We start from the raw sequence: 18220 nt of genomic DNA, 5'->3' as shown, positions 1-18220 counted from the left end.
TGAACTGCAATTGTTAAAAATGTTCATTACTGCAATTTCAGTATTATGTTAAATCTGGAAGATTTGCATCTTTCACAAAATGTGAATGTCAATAGTAAAACATTTTAGTCATAAGTATTTAAATTAAAAATCGTACTTGATGAGCCAACCCACCACTATCTATCTATCATTTATTTGTATCTTGTTTTTGTGCAATGCCTTACTCTAATAATATTAATAATTTGTATTTTGAACCTGTTACTAAGATATTTAAATTGGCTTTTATTTACTTGTTTGTGTTCTTTTATATGTGTATGTGAAACCCTTTTATCAAAATTAAACAAAATGTCAAAAAAGTAATTTTGCTCATGTTTTCTCCTTATCTAAAGAGTCTTTGTGGATATGGTGACGACCACTATGCAAGTGTTAGAAATTATTCTGATAATAATAATATAACAATGATGTAAATATCAATTACGTGCTATAAAAGACTCCATATAAGGGAGCGCCAAAAGAAAATCTTGCCTATGGTGCCACTAGTCTAGGGCCGGCACTGCCTGGCGGCACCACTGTACGCGAGAGCTGGGCGACTGACCATGTAATGTAATGTAGTATTACATATGGTCAATTTGTGTCAATGCATGGATGCTCCTGACTACAGGTCACTTTTATAATCTAGTTTCAAATGTTGTTGTTGTTCACGTCCCCCTATGACTATTTGCCAACTCGAGAAGTTTAAAATGTGGTTATCAATGTGTATGTGTTGTAAGAGAAAAATCTGCAACGCTTCAACAAAGCCAGTTTGGTCCTGGGTTGCATTTCCATGTTCAAAAGAAATTAAATAACTGACTGTAATTAGGGTTGGTAATGAGTTACGACTAAAAAAGCAGACAACCTTTGTCATTAAGACTCTCATTAGCAACACTATCAATCTAGAAACAGTCACAATGGTGGTGACAATACTTCCATTCAGTGTGAATGCAACACAGAGCTGCACGTGTAATTGAACAAGATGGTTACGCTGATGAACTGAGACCATAGAGGCACGCTGTGGCTCTGTCAGCAGGTGCCCGGCACACACTGGCCTATTCATATTCACATTCCTGGCCCTCTGCTCGCAGCCCAGCAGGTTCCTCCTCGGCCACTCAGGACAGAGACTGACACACACAAAGGGTCTTCAATCTGACCCAGACAACAGGCAACATAAAGGCCCGGAAAGCCACAGCAGCACTATGTCAAAGAGTGGCTGGGGGGCCCTGTATAGGACAGGAGTTCTGCTGATGGATGGATGAGGGTTGGACAGAGGTGACGCACTGGAAGCTTTAGCTGAGGTTTTTATCACATAAAGGAGGATATTTGTACTTACCCTTTAACAATAGAATGCAAACACAAAAAGGAAGGACAAAAAGACACCACTTCAGGGCGAAGAAGAAGCTGCTAGGGAAATCATCATGCAAAACTGGGATATTGTTCACTCTAAGGGTTGCATGACCCTGTGTTTGTTCACATGCTGATGTGTGGCTTAACTAGCCTACAGTTTGCATTTGCATAAGGTATTCCTTGCTTTAACAGTGTCTGGCACATTTTCTTACGTTGAAAGGAAATGAGGAGTGATGAGAAATGTCCCATCTTACCTTGCAACAGACCGTGTTCAGCCTGAGCTTGTGCCAGCTGGAGTTAGCAAAGGTTCAACCGACTGTAAAGCTGCATCACCTAGGGTAACTCATTTACATTATCGCTTCCTCTTTACACAGCATGTAAACATTTCCTCAAAAGTCAAGAAAGTCCCTTATGTAGTCTAATTATTATAACAAAACCTCTATGCTTTTGCTTTACAGCCTTTCTGTTTAGTGCTGCATGTTTCATAGGCTACGCTGGCATGCACACATCACTCAGGTAGGTTAATTAGTAATGAAGTTTGTTCAGGGTTAGCTTCACATTCATATATGTGTAGATGTTGTAATGGCTCATTAGTAAGGGGTGCTAGGTCTCAGTCCCCAAAGAAATTCTGAAGAAGATAAATGAAGATGTTCTCTGTATGTATGGTAGTTACAATTATTCTATGTACACGTCATGTCTTGTATGTTGCAATGTAAAAAAACAAATACAAATAAATCTCTTACTTTGAACTTATTCATACCCTTGTTAATTTAGATTTTTGTGATAAAAATGAATATATTTTGTTTGTCAGTTATGTATGACCAACGAGTGACAGAAAAAGACCACACAATTCAAGAATTTCTTCATTTCAGGGGAATTTTATGCACAAATTATCAAAAGATGCCATGTTAAAAATTTTCAACGTGTTTCTTTAGTTGTTTATAGACCAGTCTTTGCTTTTTATGACTGCTTTGAGACGATTCCTTCCACAAGCTTTCTCCTGATGCTGGGTCTCTTCCTCTGCAAAAGCCTCAAGCTGGGTCAGGTTTGTTTGTTTCCTCTGCATCACTCTTGTGGTCAAATCCTGCTCAGATGCTGTTTAGGACTGTGAATTAGCAATGCTAAGACATTGACATCATTATATACAACTTAGGTGGCATGATTCCAGTCTTTGGCGCTTCCAATTGTAGCTGAGCTGAAGTTTCTCAGAGGACTCCTTCACGTTTCTGTCACAAATTATGATTCCTTGGACCTTGATGAGGTTCCCTGTGCCTTTGGAAGACAAGCATCCACAAAGTATTATGTATACCACCACCATGCTTGATAGTGTATACACTACAGCATTTTTCGGCATGGCAGCTTTTGAAATGCTAGGAATCAATGCCCTTAAAAGAAATATAGTATTGAATTGTGCATTGTTTTTATTCTTTCACTTGTTTATCACATATAACTTGAAAAACACATTTATTTCATGACAAAAATAAGAGGGTGTAAATACATTTAGATATATATATACTACAAACAAAAATAAATTTAGGCTGTTTGCATGTCTTTTAAATGGTATTTATTTGGTTTATTCCTGTCTCTCTGGACTTCATTGTTGCTCTCAGCTGATCTGGGGGTCATCTCTGATTAGTAACTAAAAACTTTATTACGCTTAACCAGATGATGGCTAGTCACTAGCTCATGTTCTGTGTTATTCTGTATTTTACTACCCCGAGCTGATCTCAGACTCAGTCCATTACTTCATTATGTTGATGTTTTAATGTTTTAGGCACAAATGCACAGTGATTAGGATTACACACTAGCATTTAAGTGCCTGAAAAGGCATCTTTTCGATCCAAGATCTCCAAAGTGGAATGCTTTCAAAGCATCCATTCTCTGTGAGCAAAGGGAAACTGGAAAACTAACCTGAAGCAGGAAGTACAAGGATATCCACATTAAAGTCACAGGCATGAGTAGATCAACAACAAAAATGTAACACTAGATCTCTAATTTTACAGCGAGGCTTGAATAAACATTATTTTAATTTTGTACACATTTAAAGCTGTATGGTAACTTGACATTAGCAGCTTTTTAGCAACTAGCTTGAGTTTTCATTGCATTTAGTTTTCATTAGGAAATACAAATTCACTGATAATTCTAGCTCTGCTGTCAGATCTTAGTGGATCAATTTTGTTTACATTGTTAACATAATTATTGGCTTTACTCACATCTCAGAGTTTGTACTTTTTTTACTGGTGTTGCAAAAAAGATTTTCAAAGTGTTTCTACTAAGTATTTCTACTTTGAAGATTTTTCAATCGGTGAAATGATGTAGTTCCCAAGATGTGGCTGATGGCAGCACATGTAGTCTGACTCTCACTGTTTATCCTCAATAAACGCGTCAGGGTTTTGTCTGGTATTTTGTGTGGTCACACAAACAGTCTGCTGGTTCAAACGTCACTTTAAAGTTTAAATTTAATTTAAGCTCAAAGTGCATTGGATACTTCAAAGTAAAAGTATCTAAAGTTTAAAAGCAGATCAAAGGCAGTTTCAGTTCTGTGTGAGGAAGATCAAGTTAAACAGAAAAGGATGTCAGTCTTTTGTAAAAATCACAAAGAAATTTAGCAAACTTTTTTTATGTATGTGCCTAGTAACAAATTAGGGGACCATTTATAAAAGTGTGCCTAGGTAAGCACACTTCAGCTGGCATATACGCTAAAAACCAGGAAGTGCATATGCAAAAAAACTCTAAGACTTTTAAACGAGGGCGCATGCTTGTCCCACACCTGTTTCTGTTTTAAATCACAATCAACTCGAAAGTTGTCGCACGTGAAGAAACACCTTGCTCCGCCCATTCGGTGCCTATGAACGCTCTTAATGAATATTCATGAATACAAATTTCACGGTGTACCAAGGGGTAAAACAAGCAAATAAAACAAACTTCACTCAATGCGAGGTGGAGATATTAATTGTTGAGGTGAACACACGCATAAGAGCGTAATTTGGTGACACAGTGAGCATTATGAATGATAGAGAGGCAGATAGTGTTGCGTTCCCTTAGAGTGTCAGAATGTGACTGAGGTGATCAGGTGGAGGGATATACAGATGCACTATATGCGCCAGAAGCATAAGATTAAGTTGTGCTTCCTGTTTGAAATAATACAAATGAACAGGTAGTAAAACACATTTGGAACTATACGTAATTCACAAATTTAATTACAAGTATAACCATAATTTTCATCAGTCCTAGGGTGTTTACTGGTGAATAAGGCCAGGGGCTCCGCAGCACCTTGTCTTCCCTCCCACAGCACCTCGTTTTGATGGGTTTTCCATGACGTCACAAACCACCCTCAATTCCGTTGTCCACCATCTTGTGTGTCACCTTTCATTGTTTACATCAAAAAATCAATGACTTGGGTTACCTGTAAAGGTAAGAGTGACACACAAGATGGCGACGCGTGCAGGGGATCATGGGTAATTTGAGAAATGAAAACCTATATATAGGTTCCTTTTTTATAACAGCTACAGGTGTTGCAGCCAATTGATTGACAGTTTTGCACAATGGTCATGTGATTTTGATTGCGGTATAATTTTTTTTCCTAATTCGTTTTTGCAAATGTATCCTTCATTCATACAGTATATGATATGTATTGTGAAAAGTGCAATGTTTGATTATTTTACACAAATGTATTCATTTCACAGAGCTTTCTTTAATTTCATCCTTCTCCTGTTGGGTTGGAGTTTCCCGTTTCTCATGATTTTGTGCATACTGCAGGGTCAGAGCTGCTGTGGAGGTACGCACATTATCTCGCCGGGTTTTTTTTTTATGTAAGTCCCAAACTTTGCTTATATGTGTGTACGCTTTCTTTTTTTTTTTTTTTTTTTTACATATGCAGCATTTATAAATGAGGCCCCTGGTTATTAAGGCCCCAGCTTTTTTATAACCAACTGTGGACTGTTATTTTGGAGAAGTGGATGGTGTTGTGATTTGTTCACGATCTAAATATTGTACAGAACAGAAGTATCTTTTCCTCATATCATGTTTTCTATTTAAAGCTCTAACACTCTTTAGAGCACAATTTGTATCTCAAATAAAGCAAATGCAAATTGAGTCACGTTGAGACTTTCCCTTTTAACCCTGTGAATGAGCCTAGTTGACAATGAAGGGAAGACGCATGCTTAAGTACAAATCACTGATTTGTACTGAAGTACATATCAGTGTATTTAAACTTACACTGATTTGTACGTAAGCATCTGTGCCATTTAATTATTTGTTCACAAAGCTGAGGCTCATGTTTTTCCGCTGCTCTGCTCATTATTTGTTCATCAGATGTGACTTTAAATCAGAACCTTTATGTTTTCTTGTGAACTTTGTCCGTGAGCATTAGGTCAAGGAAAAAAATACTGATCTTGTATTTGGGAGTGTGATGGTTCACAAAGTAAATGAGCAAAGAGAAGCCTGATGCTGAAAAACTTAAAATAACATGTACTGAAAGTTAGCTCTCAGAATACTTCGAAGAGGGACTTCCCATACAAATTTGTATCATTTCTCCATGTTTATCAATAGGTGATCCGTTTTTTTCTCAAGGACTTTGTTCTTTGATCGGTCTTTTTTGGATTTAGTATGCTTTTTTGTGAAGATCTTATTAGTGCAAAGAATAAGAAATCGGTAAAGCTGTGATGTCGAAGTCCCGGATGTGGAATGTAATACCTTCAAAATAAATCTGACATTAAAGCTGCAATGATCAACATTTGAGGTAGAACATAAACATGAAAAACATAAATTTTAAACGAAACAAGTTTAAATTATAGAGTAAAACATGTTTTAAAGCCTCATACTCAACAGGTAAAAGGGCTTTGTGAGCCTCTAAAAACACAAGTAGTTGTTGTTGTCATTGTTAAATGTAGTGGGCTTTTACTACGAATCTAGATTACCTCTTATCGCGCTAACTTCCGGGATTTAATCAGTGTGTGCTGGACTACAAAGCTGGCTGGAGCTTAATCACTATGGCAATTAATGCTGAACGGCTAACCTGGTCGGTAGCAGGTTTTGCTCTGGCTAGAATCTTAGCGAGTACTAAAGCCCCGCCTCCTGACCAATCAGATATCTTAAAAAATAACCTGCCCATTGATAGAAGATCCTGGTTCTGCAGATTTGACAGCTGCTTTTAGGAAAGTAAGATCATTAATGATAAATACAATAATTTCATTTACTGATGACATCCTTTAGGAAAGATAAAGATTTATATCTGATGGACTGATCTACAGTCAGCTGATGAAGCCTGTGTCTCGATCGTATGCACGGACGGGTGAAATCATTCATTCATTCATTCATTCATTCATTCATTCATTCATTCATTCATTCAAGGCTGAGGCTGACACCATCAGCACGAACATACAGTTAAACTATGTACTGTCATCCCAGTGTGTGTCATAAAGGTCTTGAATCAAAAAACGTGTGTGCTGTAATAAAGAGAAACTAATCAGAGCGCTTTTCTGCTGCGTTCACACCGGATGCATCATGAAATGTTCGTGTGACCAGATTACATACAAAGTCAATGGATAGATGCGTCCCAGATGTGAAATCTTTCCTGTGCAGCAGTACGGTCTGATCCGCGTGTCAAGAGCGTTGGTTCTGCGAGCGCGCTCCCGGTTTTTCGTCATATTCTCACATTTGCACATTCACAAGAGTTGAAAATATTGAACTCCTGCGACTACTTTGCATGACGAAAGCCAATCAGAGTCTTTGTTGACGATAATAATAATACATCAATTTTATACAGCGCTTTATTGGACGCTCAAAGTCGCTTTACAGAATTAAGGGATTATTATTTCACTCCACACTTAGTGGTGGTAAACTACTATTGTAGCCACAGCTGCCCTGGGGCGGACTCACGGAAGCGAGGTTGCCATAGTGCGCCAACATGGACACCGGTCTGTTCACCCATTCAACCATGGAGTAGAAGCTGTGTGACCACCTGGAGCTGTATGACACGGCCTTTATAACCGGGACCTGACTAGGAAGGATGAGCAAAGAGGAGAATCAGCGAGGAGGTGGTAGTAGCAGGTAAATGTTCTCTCTGTAGTTTTCATCTTTGAAAGTCAGCACTGAGCTAGGATAGCATTAGCCGCTAATCACACCAGCTTTTTTCACTGGTGGTTTATATTTATGAGAGGAGAAAAAGAAGCGCAGCTCCTCGCTTCAGCAGGCAGTGAAACTCACCGAGTTGGACGTGTTGCTGGTCGGCCGTGCTTCGCTTCAAACACGCATATGAAGCAAATGGGGACATGTTTTGATCCTGCGAAACCAGCGGAACGTTTCGTGCGGCAGATGCATCCTGTGCCGCAGAAGACGCATTTGGTGTGAACGCAGGATTACACATTAACAGTGTCAGCAGCTTTCTGCCTGGGTTCTTTCATATCTGCCTTTTCTGTAACAACGGTATTGTCTTTGGTCTGAATTATGGTTTTTAATTTAATTTAAACTTAAGCAACCTGGTCAGTTTCAAGTTATGAAGTGGATCATAACTGAGCGGGTATAAAAGCTCCGCCTCCTTTAATTAATTTTTACCTCTGCTAAGGAGGAAATATTTCCTCTGGTGTTTATTAATGTGTTTGTTTTGTCTGTTAGCAAGATTGCAACAAAGCACTAAATGAATTTTGACAAAAAAATTAACCAAAGATAGACATTAGGCCCCATGTGTCAAACTCAAGGCCCAGGGGCCACATCTGGCCCTTTAGAGCATCCAATTCTGCCCCTTAGAAGAAAGTAAAAATGACTAAGAAAATTATATCTCAGCCTCTCTCAATACACAATTTTAAAGAAGCTCACAGTCTTTTCATACCTATATTACATGATGGCTGTATTATATTTTGACCTTGAATAAAAAGAGTTTCATACCCCTGCCTTAGGCCATGGAAGAATGTATTACATTTTGAAGGGGATCTGGATCAATTAACTTATTGTTGATCAGTTTCCAAATTAAAATACTGGTCATCCCTATCTCTCATTGATTGTAAAAATTCAAAAATGATATCTTGGTTTGTAACTGACCAATTTTTATGAAATATGACTGTTATGTTGGGCTGGTTCCTCAATTAGCCCAAATAGGTTCATCCGGCTCTGATATGGTTTGCACATTCATCGTGATTTTTCAAAGCATGGTCTGGCGTATCTGATAAAGAGGATATCTGACTTTTGGTTGGGGTTTACTCTCCCTGATTACTCTGTTTGTGTGTTGCTGTTAGTGTCTTGGTTCAACATTCTCAGGTTTAAAAAGACAGATTGTGATATTTTATTTTGCAGGAGCAGAGCGGAAGCCGTGCGTGTGTGCTATTGGGTACTTTACAGTCCCTGGTGGGCGATGCGTAATACACAGGCTGAGTGTGATGATTGAAGGGGGAGGTCAGGATCTGCTCGGGTTCTCGTTGTTTCACCGCATTTCTTCGTCGGGAATTATCCGAACACTCTGTGGGATTCATTTTTCAAATCTCTCTCTTTTTCCCCCCAAGGAAACAAAATCAAACGGTCACACTTTTGTTGTGGGATATTTCTGATCTTTTTTCGGACTGGTTTGAAAAACTTTGGGAGAGTTTAGTCGCAACGAGGAGCGTGACGTTGAGGGGATAAAAGGATCACCTCAAGAATAAAGAAACACGTTTTGGCTCCACGCACGCACTTTAGCAGCTCTGCTGCCCTGCGTGGGTTTGGTGAGGTTTGGAAGGCTTTGCGCGCACAAGAAGGAGCAACAAGAAGAGTTTTTAAGCTTTGGTGATTTTGGAGGGTCCTCCTTTGCGTCCAAGAGCAGAAATATGCGCAAAAATGTGCGTTGAGCGTCCGTAGTTCGGAGTAAGTGAGTATTTCCCATCCGATACCTGGATTATCGTTTTATCTGTTCTGGAAGGTTTCGCTCTGAGTCTTAGTCATCGGACCAAGGCTGGCTGCTTTACGGGTCCCCTCCACTAAGGTGAGACCAATCTCTCTTTTAGCAGATGTGGCCTCACTATAAAATGTGTTCTTATGATAAAAACACGTTTCTCACTAAATCAAGGGTTCTCTTTAGCTTTATTTAGCAAATTAACAACTTTGCGGTGGATTTTCAACTCGCCTTTCTACACTTTATGTTGTGCTTGGTCCTTCACGTTTTGAAAATAATGGGTTCCTCACATGAACTCTGGTGCACACCCTGAAATTGTTGCTAATAGAGCACTGCTTTGGTTTGTGTGCCACAGTCTCCCAGCAGGCCCCTTTAACCACATCAGATAATGAGTGGAATCAGTTCTGCCACATCAAGCGTCAAACATGAAAGAGCAAAACGCACAGGATTTCTTTATAGAATCTATAGAGTTTGGTGTTCATTATTCAAAGCTCTCGTCTACTGCTGATGCCTTGGCCATTGTGTACTGTGTGAAACTTATTTTTGTTTTGTCAACTCTCTTAAAAAAGAAGAAAGAAAAAAAAATGTCCACATTCTTTGTGTTGAATAATCTAATTTTAGAAATCGTGTTGAGTTTGGCCATAATCTCCACATCTGTCCTGAGGTGTAGGTATGCAGGGACCAGCCTGGCGTTATGTAAAGATCTAAATGTTGTGTTAGGAAAGGAGAAGATGGATAGGTTGAAAATGCAGCACGTCTATAGGGAGTTCACCAGGATGGTGAATGTTTTTCTCCTGCACCTTATAATGAGATGAAAGGAATGGTTCTTCTTACCCTATAATTAAAGCAGGCTTCAAATTGTCACCTGTGCTGAAAATGTTTTTTTCCAAAGCAAATAGAAATGCTATAATTGATTACATCTTTCCTGCATGGATGTTTTTTTTTTTTTTGTGTGTGCTATTTATAAGCTTTTGCTTTTTATGTATGAGTTTAAAAATGTATTGTTAAGTTTAAGCCATCATGTTTCCTTTGCCTCAAGTCACGATCAAAATCTGCCCTACAAACACTTTGGCTTTAGGTGTCGAACTAAATGGCTGTGTCCATAGCTCAACATTATTTGTCTTTACATTTGAGTGCAATCCCATGACACCTGATCTCCTGCTGTGACATGCAGGAGAAGAACCCAGAAGAAGAAGAAAAGAACACAGAAGTGTGTATGTTTTTATAAAAACAGTAGCCTGAGGCTAAATGCTTCTCTGTCCACTGACCTGCAGCTTGTTGCTGGGTTGGAGGTGTGCACTATAGGGATGTTGCCAATTAACTGTTTTTGTTTTCGCCCTCTCTGATATTTGTCAACTGGTTTGTTAAACAAGATTTTTACAAAACTGTTATATTTAAGCACAAAACAGACAACATAGGCAAAATATTGTCTTTTAGAAATATTGTTTGCTGCTAATATCTATCCGAAAACATCCTCCGCATACCAAGTTATTAGATGATGTGCGCACAGTGTGCGACAGACAAGTTGAACACTGCTGAACATCAAGGTATCTCTTTAGTAATGAATAAAAGTAAGCAAACTGCACTGACAATAAACCTGTGATCACTGAAATCAAAGCCATTTATTTAGTTTAAAGTATTGATCAATATGGTCAACAATCACGTGGAACAATGGCAACTCATTATACAAAAGGCAACAAAATGAACATTCAAGAAATAAATCAGATGGAGAAAGAGAATTGAAGAGTATCCATATATAGTAAATACAAAGTAATGGAGCTTTGACCTTTGAATTATACAATCGTAACAGCCACGGAAACATTAACTGATACATTACTGTCTGATTTAACTGGAGTTCAGCATCTACCAGCAGTGAGCTTACCGAGCTGTGCTGCCATCACCAACAACAGGTGAAGCACGCAGTCCAGTCCAGGTGCTGTTCAATGGCGTTCTGCATCAACCCGATTGAATTGTTGTATACAATTTTTTTTCTTCAAATAACATTGTTTTTTTGGAGCCAAAAATATTTCTAGATGGACCCCGTCTGTTTTTCTAGCAGTCATCAATTAACTGTCAAGAAGCAGAAAGTACACATGTGGGTCTGGGAGATAGAGCTCATTCACTGCAGATTGCGCAGTTCCCAAACAATGAAGTGTATATATAAACTAAATCTATATTTAGCACTTAAGTTGATTTAAAACTTATGTTGCTGCTGTTAGTAGTTTTTGTGTTACTCAAAATCAAACAACCAAAAAATCACCAATGCTCTGATAGTCGACGTGTACACGTTGACATTCCAAATGTAGACTCCACCAGAGACTGGTGATGGGGAGTGACATAAATCAGGAGCAGAGGAATTTTATGCATGGATGGCAGTGAATAGTAATTATGGTGCAGGCCGTGTTGTGGGTTAGGCTGTAATCTTTGTCTTTGTACAGTGAGAGAAGCTAAAAGTGTCTGTGTTTTTCAGCGTAGCCTGATTCAGCCAAGCAGCACAGTAATGCTCATTTTTTTTTAAGTATATAAAACAAATAATTTTGGATTTATTTTCCTTTTGTAGGTTTTATTTCACAGCAGCAAAATGTCAAATGTGATGTTCTTAGCACATGAGTGTCAAACTAGTCTTTTTGTTTTTTAACTGGGTTAAGAAGGTGATTTCTGCATTCTTTAAATACTTTGTCACTTCATATTTACATTTTAACTTTTCAGAATACTGAAATATATAGAGTTTTGGGGCCACTGAGAAAAAAAACAGGCATTTATTTTCGTGTCTGAGATTAAAATCAGAAATAAGATTTTTCTCCTACGAATTTTGACTTTAATCACAGTTTTGACTTGTTAGCAGGAGTCTGTGCATAAATTAAATAGTAGGCAAAAAGGTCATTTTTATGTCTTCAATCTGTCAACAACAAAAAAAAGCCAAATACTCTTTAATCCATTGGCAAAATTGATATCTGATGAATATGAAAATTAGGATTTTGACCACTTTTTTAGTAAGGGGTGCATTTCCTACTTGGATTACAGTCGTTGGGATTTTGTTAGACACCTGTTATTCATGTAATCAGTGTTAGATTAGTCTTCTTTAGAGATTTGATTTAAAATGATAAAACTGAAACCATGTTGAACAAATGAGCCATTGAAAAAATTGTGTTAATGATTTATGTAAGGTTTGAGTGCTTTAAGATATTGTAAAAGATAGCACTTCACTTTAAGTAGAAAAGAAAGAAATTGACTGCATACAACTGTAACTGAACAATATTAAGCAGGATATACACAAAAGGATTTTTCTAAATCTGAATAAAAAATGTTTTCTGTTACAGACCAAACGCTTGAAGAAAAAAAAGTCAGGCATAGAACAGCACACCACACACATAAACATGATGTCCCAGCTCCGACCTTCCTCCAAGCCAGGAATGCCGCGTGATCAAACGTATATTCTAAGCAACTCAGAACTCAGGGATTTTCTGACCTCCTTGAAAAAGTGACTTAAAACGTTACCTAAAGTCAGAACTCCTACCCGATAAAGTCAAGAACAAAAATCCAATACCATACTGGTCTGCCATTTTTTTAGATTTTTCAACTTGCTGCTGCTGAACGCGATTAAATTCAGAGATAGGAATTTTGAACTCGGAAATGCCGAGTTTTGAGTTGCCTTGAACGCACCATTACGTGTTTCTCAGTCAGCTCGCTCCTTGATTGGCTACATTCTGTTCCATGTCACAAATTACAGGGTCAGGAGTCGTTTACTTCCCCACACATGAGGAGGTTTTGGTTGTAAATATTGAACAAGTTTAATATTTACAATTATCAGGACAAATTCACTCTTAACCACAGGATAGTCTGATAAGACATAAGTCTGGCATTTGACGTCCTTGGTCGAGAAGGGAGAAAATTAGGACAATAACACGTCACCTTCTGAGCAGTAACCCGGATGCGCAGCCATGTTGGCGGTACGCGGATGTCAACACTACATGTTGGAGGGAGACAGAGGTGAAAAGCTGCAGGAAAGGACATGATATTTGGAAAAGATAAGGTTTACTGGTGATGCAGATTCATACGAGTCGGCTCCCTCATCTTAGATCAATAACGACCCGTAGAGTCTTCCTTCTATTATGTATCCTGATATCGTTAACTACCTGGCTTTCTCGCCAAGCCCATACACATCAGAAGACCTTAAATGTTATAAAGGTTTGGAGGCCTATAACCAGATGGTGTGTGGATGGGTGAGGTCGGTGGGGAGATGCAGTATTAAGTCATCAACAACATATGAAGGCCAAAGTAGTAAGTAATGCAATAACGTCTTTAATCAACCTAATCATAACTGTATGATATCATAAATACCCAAGGTGTAGTGTTAGCCAAGAGTTTTTCATTTCAAGGACCTCCAGTTTGCTATGCATTAGTCCACAGACCACAGTCATTTCTATATACTCTACACTATAAACTACAGAGCACTTATCATCATCAAAGTTTAAATTCACTTACCTGACAAGAAATGGGCCAAACAAATTCAAATGTTTTTCAGATTTTTGCCTCGTAGGTCCTGGTTTAGCTTTGCTAGCTACAAGCGCCTCCTTTCCTCTGATCATTTTTGCCATTGTTCTCCCTGGTTTGTTATAACTTTTGGCAGTCTATAAAACTCCAAATGTTTTTCATGGTCTGACAGATTGGTACAGCCAAAAACACGGTAATAATTCACTATTTCCTCTCAAAATTAGGGATTTCCTTGTGTGCGTGCGTTTTGATTACCTGCTGCCTATCACCAAAATGGAGACTTTCAGGTTGATGACGCTCCGTGAAAACCCTCTATTATATTTGTGTGTAGCCTCACCTGCTTTAGTCCATGTTTCCATTCAAGTGTTGAATTTGGCATGAAGACGACAACATGATGGAATGTTTTGTGCCATTTGTTTTCTTCATAACTCTAATGTTTGGCAGTTTGTGTTGAAGAACAAGATCATACTAAATTTCACAGCTGTGTGTCATTTCAATATCTGGAGTCCCTGAGTTTGGATAGTAAGACATATTTTATGTTTAACTCATCCTCCCCTGAGGGCACAGTATGAAACAACACCCTGTAATAGTTTGAAGAAATCACATCCTTCCTTTTCTAATAACGAGGCGAATAATGGTGACTAGAGTGTGGAGAACGTGCTCTGCCACTCTTTGCGGCTCCTTTTGTTTGGCATTAGGGTCACTTTTTCTTGGAGGCTTCCCAAACACTGACTCACAGCTTACAGAGCAGAGATGAGCAAGCTCCTCTATTCCCCCCCGGGACCCCTAACCCGCTCAGCTGCTGGAACACCAGGCTGTTCTTGGAAAGTGGAACTGAATTGGTTTTCAGGAAGACAAAAAGGAAGAACTAGTGAACCTAGCTTATTGTAGAACAAAATAAACGTAGTTGATATTGATACCTAACCATATCCACGTGGGCAGAATTTTCAAATGTTTTTCTATCTTACAAAGGAAACTGAGGTGAAAACTGATGCATCCCATCAATAAATAGCACTGCAACATTGCTACTGGATACAAAAAAATAAATGAATGCAGGAAAACTTTGTAACATCGCAAGTTCATTGACATAGCAACACTTTTTTTTAAACCTGAATATATTGACTAATTTTAGACAAAATGTCGTCCGGTTGAGCAACGCTGTGAGATAGAGTAAAAAAAAAACTGGACAAAATGTATACGACTTAGTTAAATCAGAATTCTATTCTTCCTTTCATTAGCCAATTTTGAGGTAGAAGCAAGTTAGTCTAAAATATTGGGATTTATTGAGCTAATAAGAAATCTCTGTGTGGCAAGTCAAGATTTTGTACAGATTTAGTCACCATGAGCACTTTAAATACAATCAACTAAACTGGATAAAAAATAAAAGTAATTATCACGACTGAAAAGGCAGTGAAATTAACTAACTAAAGGACTAAAACCAAAACTTAAATGTGACTTGCTGTCAAAATGAACTGTTTGGTCAATGTCAGGAACAATGTTCTTCTTCTTGCCCTCTACGACATTGATTTCTGTGCCTAAAGGTTTTTTTCACAACTATATATTTTTGCTGGAAATTACCAGTTATATCTGGCAACACTTGGTTGGAGATTTTTCTTGAGACTTGAATGCCCTCCTTTTCCTAAACTAGTGTTCTGCTCAACATACATAAGAGATAATGGTGTTTTCAAACATTTTTATTTCTAAAATCTTTGTTATTGGAATCACATTAAAGCCCCTAATCATCTGTATTTGTGTGAATGAAAGGCTGAAACAGTTCTTTCTGAGTAAACTCAGCCTTGTTCTGCTGGAAGAGGCCTTTGGTCTCAGGCTGGGATTTCTTCAGTTCTTGACAGCTCTTGTGAGCAAATGGTCTTGAGGGGGGGGAGGTCACCCAGTGTTTGGGAAGAAAAACCAACTGTTAAGTGATAGATCTCTCAGCATGGAAATGATGAGGGGCCGGTAGTTTTTCACTCGACAAGCGTGTCACGTAGCAGGCTGTAGTTTTCGTCCCTAACAAAGTCCGTCAGGGGGCCTATGAGGGTTATGAGCAAGTGTTAATCTCCATGGCCAGATGTGGCTGAGGTGATGATTCCAGCAGATGTACATGTTAGGGACTCAGACTTCTCTGTACTTGTTCATTGCTCAAACCTAACAGGATCCACAACAGAAGATGATGAAGTTCTTCGCTTAGTTAATACTACTCGTGACCATCAGACATCGGAATGTATGACAGATATTTTTCACTAAATGACTTTGACGTTCCTAAAGCCCTCTACTCGGCTACGCTAACAAAACTGCTCTAGCCCACTATCCTCTTGGTTGTAAGCACTAGTGCAAATATTGGGTGTTTGTTAGATCAATCCATTTCAATATTCAGAATGTTTGCTAAACTCTGATTTGGTTTACTGTCTATCTTTCCAAAAGCAAAACATTTAACAATCTTGAAAATGAAAAACACAAATGTCAAACTTTTAGTTTATAAATAATAACATTTTGTCTACATTTGAAATACCGGTACATGTAGACACAGTTTTTCTTTAGGTGTGAAGCTGAAAGGTTACCTGTAGTGAATTTTAATTGCAAACTCTATCAAAAGATCATATATAAGTTTAGACCTAAAAAAATGGATTGTATTTTAAGGTACTAAATCTTACAAAAAAGTACTTTACATAAGTTTTACAAATAAATCACATTGTTTATTGGTAATATGTAAACACATTTTATCTAATACATTTTCACTTAAGGTACCCTTTAATTTGGAGGAAAACTATGGAAAAGTGCTGTTTATAAAGGCATTTGCTCTCTCAAGATTACAATAACTCTGGTTCCACTATTACACCCCATTGGTCACGGTTACATGTTTTTTAATTTGGAATTAGTTATTCTGAATTAAATAATTCTGAATTAAAGTGTTCTGCTACATGTTTACATGGAAATAGTAATTCCAGAACTGAGTAAAACCGGTTTATTCGGCTTCAGTTAATTCAGCTTTAGGTTTGGGGGCTGGGAAGGCTCTGATTGGACAGGAGGCGAACATGACGTATCACATCTATCGGGAAAAATACACAACAAACCTTTTTATTTTTTGATTTGCTTTGATATCAATCAACTGATATTGTATTAGCTTTAGCAAAAAGAGCACAAGGATAGTGCTTGCATCATTTGTAGTATTTTTTGGAGTCTAAAATATAAACAGATCGTAGGTTCTCTAATCTAATATCTATTTTGAGTTGGTTTGAAAATGAAATTCCCGTCTTAAAGCAGCATTGAAAAAAATACAGTATATATAAATAATTAAAATAAAAATTAAATGTTAGGGGTGTCCCGATCCGATATTGCTATTGGATATCCGTCCAATATCAGCCTTTTTTTCAATTCATTTTTTATTTATTTTATTCAATTGCAGAATACTGTAGATTATGTTGAAGGTTAAAATTTGTGTAACCAATTGGTTAATAATGAATTGGTCAGTTTTTCTCATCCCTACTGTTGCTGACTATTGTTCTCTGAGTAACATCACTTGATCAAGCCATTTCTAACATTCCACTCTACTTTTTTTTCTTCTTCTTTGATAAAAAAATAATGACGAAAGTATGTATGATTCATGCTGATATCGGTATGGGCTGATGCGCAAGGCTGCAATATCGGTATCATATCTGAAATGAAAAAGTTGTATCGGGACATCCCTATTAAATGTATTGTGTAATTCCAGTGGGCTGAAATGAAAGGCTTTGTAAGCAGAGAACTCCCGGTAGTTAGTTTGAAGCTATGAAAACCAAACATCTGCTTCCAAAGAGTGAAGCTGCAGTTTCTTTTCAGAGTTTTGTACAAACGGGGCTAAAAGCTTAATCCCCACCACAAGCCTTGTAGATGAACGGCCCATTTTCATCTGTTTCTAATATGGGTAAGAGAATTTAGGGAATATTGTTGGGTAGTTTTTGATGATGAACTTCCCTGCTGCATCTTTTAGCCATCATAACACTATACGTGTGATTGGCCGTATTCAATGCTGGGGTCTTGCTGATGTCTGCATATAATTTGTGCAAGGTTATGAGTTCATCTTTTTTATCCTTTTCTTTTTTTTTAGCTGTGCTCCGTAAACGCCCCGCTGCTGATGCCCCAAAGTTCTGAATGGAGTTCCGGTTGCAGAAAAGCCAGTGACTGTAGCTCCCTCAGCAGGATGCTCAAAAGGCCAAGTTTACTTTTGTTCCTGGTTTTATTTGCCCAAATTCTGAAGACCCAATGCCGGCCCACCAACACCGATGATGGTAAGATGACTTAAATATCCAAATCCACTCTTGCTCTTTATTATACAAATTATTTTCTGGATGTTGTAATGCTGAATGTGTTGTATCTCTTCTAACATAGAAACATATTAAATCAGAGCAATCCTGGCTCTTTCCATTTGGCAATAAAGCTGATGAGCAGAGCTTTGTTCTTTGTACAGTAATGTAATCCTAACACTCCAGACTCTGTTGAAGTCTGTCCTTTGTCACACTCCTCATC

At 38.1% G+C, this 18220-nt stretch overlaps 1 protein-coding gene across 4 annotated transcripts in view; it reads left to right on the top strand.

The window, feature by feature from the left end:
- The first annotated feature begins 8708 nt into the window (after window positions 1–8708).
- The window catches only part of fgfr1a (fibroblast growth factor receptor 1a), a 38947-nt gene continuing 29435 nt past the window's right edge, over window positions 8709–18220 (top strand). For all 4 annotated transcript variants that reach the window (XM_028458467.1, XM_028458465.1, XM_028458466.1 and 1 more), the window contains exons 1-2: window positions 8709–9310; window positions 17802–17982. In XM_028458467.1, the coding sequence (XP_028314268.1) occupies window positions 17829–17982 (154 nt within the window). In that variant the 5' untranslated portion in view covers window positions 8709–9310; window positions 17802–17828. The remainder of the gene's footprint in view (window positions 9311–17801; window positions 17983–18220) is intronic.

The sequence above is a fragment of the Gouania willdenowi genome, chromosome 9, assembly GCF_900634775.1.
Source record: "Gouania willdenowi chromosome 9, fGouWil2.1, whole genome shotgun sequence".
In the NCBI taxonomy this organism is placed as follows: Eukaryota; Metazoa; Chordata; class Actinopteri; order Blenniiformes; family Gobiesocidae; genus Gouania; species Gouania willdenowi.
The sequence above is the reverse complement of the archived record's forward strand: the minus strand, read 5'-3'. Positions and strand labels throughout refer to the sequence as shown.